Raw genomic sequence first — 2,477 nt, 5'->3', positions numbered from 1 at the left:
TCAGCGGCTTTCCGCGCCCCGCCGATCGGCTGTGGAGTTTTGTCTTGACTTCAAAAAAGCCTTCGGCTGCTGGATAGCTCGGTCCTTCTACACATACCTGCCCGGCGATGAATACCGAAGAAGTTTAGGCCTTGTTTATGGAGTTCACTCCCATACTTCGGTAGCATTCGGGTTCTTATCCAAAAATTTCCCTTTCGGTGCATAGCTGTTATGCCACCCGAAGGGAGCACGAGGGCTGGGATACGTCAGGTCGCCCAAGCCTAGATAGTAGTCGGGATTCAAAAGTCGGGTTCGACCCACGGAGTTTCGAGTCTCTCTCTCTAACCACTGAGCAATCTCACCCCCAACTAGTGGAGTTCGTCACGGATGTTCCCTCCCTCAATCTTTGTTCAATCTTGTCACAGACACTATCAGGAAGCATAAAATCCAAGGGACTAGGCATCTGTCGAAAGAATGGTGAGATAGGATAACGCGGACGGCATCGTCATGTAATTTGATGATCATCCGTCTGCCCAGACATCGGAAGTGTTCCCCTGATTCAGCATAGTTTGCAGCTTCATAACTCCCCACACCCGCGCAGCGTTCAGATTAAGGAGTTTAAGTTTACTGACACTTTCACTTACCTTGGCAGCTGCATAAAACATGACTTACATTGTGACAAATGAAGTCAGTGGACGCATAACTTTTGATGTCAGGCTTGGGCTTAAGGACCGTGATTACAAAAGGACTGTCATAGCAGACTCACCACTCCGATCTGATGATGTCAAGTATCGTTAGATATTCGGCTAAAGCTACCTTCGTAAGTTACATACCTGATAAGGTACGTCATCGTGTGGTGGGTAGTCCGATTATCTCAAGTAGATGAACTGTCAGGATAAAGCAGCTGATGCATGTATGTACAACCAATCTACCAAGGAAATCAGTTTTACACTCCGAACACTTGACGACGAAAAGCTCAAGCGATGGGTCAAGATGGTGAAGACGGGCGGGACCCCTGCTAATGAGAAGGCTATGGAATATTCTCGCCTCCCCGAATGGGGTCCACATGGCTGGAAACCCCAAAGGACACGCCACGCAACCGGTCCCAGTAGACCCTTTCATCATCATCATCGATAGCATGACATCAGTGTTCAACACCGATGCTTCACTGCCGTACAACCATGACTTATTTGAAAGCCTTATTGTAAAGAAGAGAATAAAGGTGGACGGGGGAAGGACTTAGTGCTAGCTTAACACAATCATTCCGAGGTGTCTACACCTCCAGACATTCACTCAGGCAAAAAGTTAAAAAGGAATGGAGAGAGTGGGCATCCCTGACGGACACCACTTTGTGTGCGGAAGCTTTTGGAGAGCTCTCCGTACACTCTCACACGTCCGGAAGTCTGAGAATACAAAGAACGTATTATGTTTATAAACTTCCGGAGTAGCCCTTTTGCTATTAATTCTCAGCTGAACTGTGTGTACATAGGACGCGCGTATGTTAAGCGCTAGTCTTATGTTGAAGGGTTTGATAAGCCAAAAATTCAAACCCGTTGTTACCGCCCTACTCGAGCGAGAGGCCCAGATGTACTTATTTCAGTGGTTTTAGGTGTGGACATCGAGTTCAGACGGTTTCGCCGGCCAGAAAATTTTGCAACACATTTTCATCCTTCCTTCTTTTTCAGGTGCTCCCTCCGGTGTCGTGTAACAGTCTCCAGTCTCGACGATTTGTGGCATGGAAACGCACATGACTAGTGTCATATGCTCCTCTCAAAGTGCTGTACGCCAAGAACGCAAACCATTCATTTATGCACTTCCGAAAGTCCTACTCACCGACGAAAACATCCAACAAAAAACAAGTGCGCAGTGTTTTAGTGGCACAACCCAAAAGCTGGAGATCAAAGTATAATAGAATCAGGAGTGGGGCAATATACACGAAGGAAGGAGTGGAAATGTACAGGGTAGACAGATCAGCGGACAATCGTATGGGCAACCACAGTTAATCTATCTTTTTCTTGAACCGCGCCAAAACATCCGGCTTTGCTAGTTGCCGTCCGATAAGAACAACTGTCACTCCACCAGAGAAGAAAAGACAAGGTATCCAGGCAGCTATGGTGGGATGAGAAAGTCTGATCATGTTTGATGTGCACACGGCGACTTACCTTAGTAGACGCCTCCGAATAAATGCATGACCCAGGAGAGTGGCTATTATAGCTGCAACCATTCCGCAACAGAGCCCAACTCTAGTGCGGTCGAAAATCCACCAGAGTCCGAAGGATAAACCACCAATGATGATAACAAGCTGGGCATATGAAGCAAAATCTATGCGAGCGGTTGCGTGACTCAATCCAAAGAAAAGAGCAACGCAACGAAAGACTGATGACCACTCCTTGTTGTAGACATCATGTGCACCAATTTTGAAATCCATGCACGGTGACAGTAGGCCAACGGCGACTGTGAAACTTTTAGAGTGTAAACAGAAACATACCCGACGCAAG

The 2,477-nt window shown here is 47.1% G+C and overlaps 1 protein-coding gene across 1 annotated transcript in view; it reads left to right on the top strand.

Annotated features, from left to right (window-relative positions):
* T265_03847 (hypothetical protein) overlaps positions 1-1,687 on the top strand; it is a gene marked incomplete at both ends in the record, with an annotated part of 21,553 nt that extends 19,866 nt beyond the window's left edge. Inside the window, one exon of the mRNA XM_009168428.1 lies at positions 1,665-1,687. Coding sequence (XP_009166692.1) covers positions 1,665-1,687 — 23 coding nt within the window. The remainder of the gene's footprint in view (positions 1-1,664) is intronic.
* Positions 1,688-2,477: the final 790 nt, after the last annotated feature.

This window comes from Opisthorchis viverrini (genome assembly GCF_000715545.1).
Source record: "Opisthorchis viverrini unplaced genomic scaffold opera_v5_57, whole genome shotgun sequence".
NCBI classification, from domain to species: Eukaryota; Metazoa; Platyhelminthes; class Trematoda; order Opisthorchiida; family Opisthorchiidae; genus Opisthorchis; species Opisthorchis viverrini.
The sequence above is the reverse complement of the archived record's forward strand: the minus strand, read 5'-3'. Positions and strand labels throughout refer to the sequence as shown.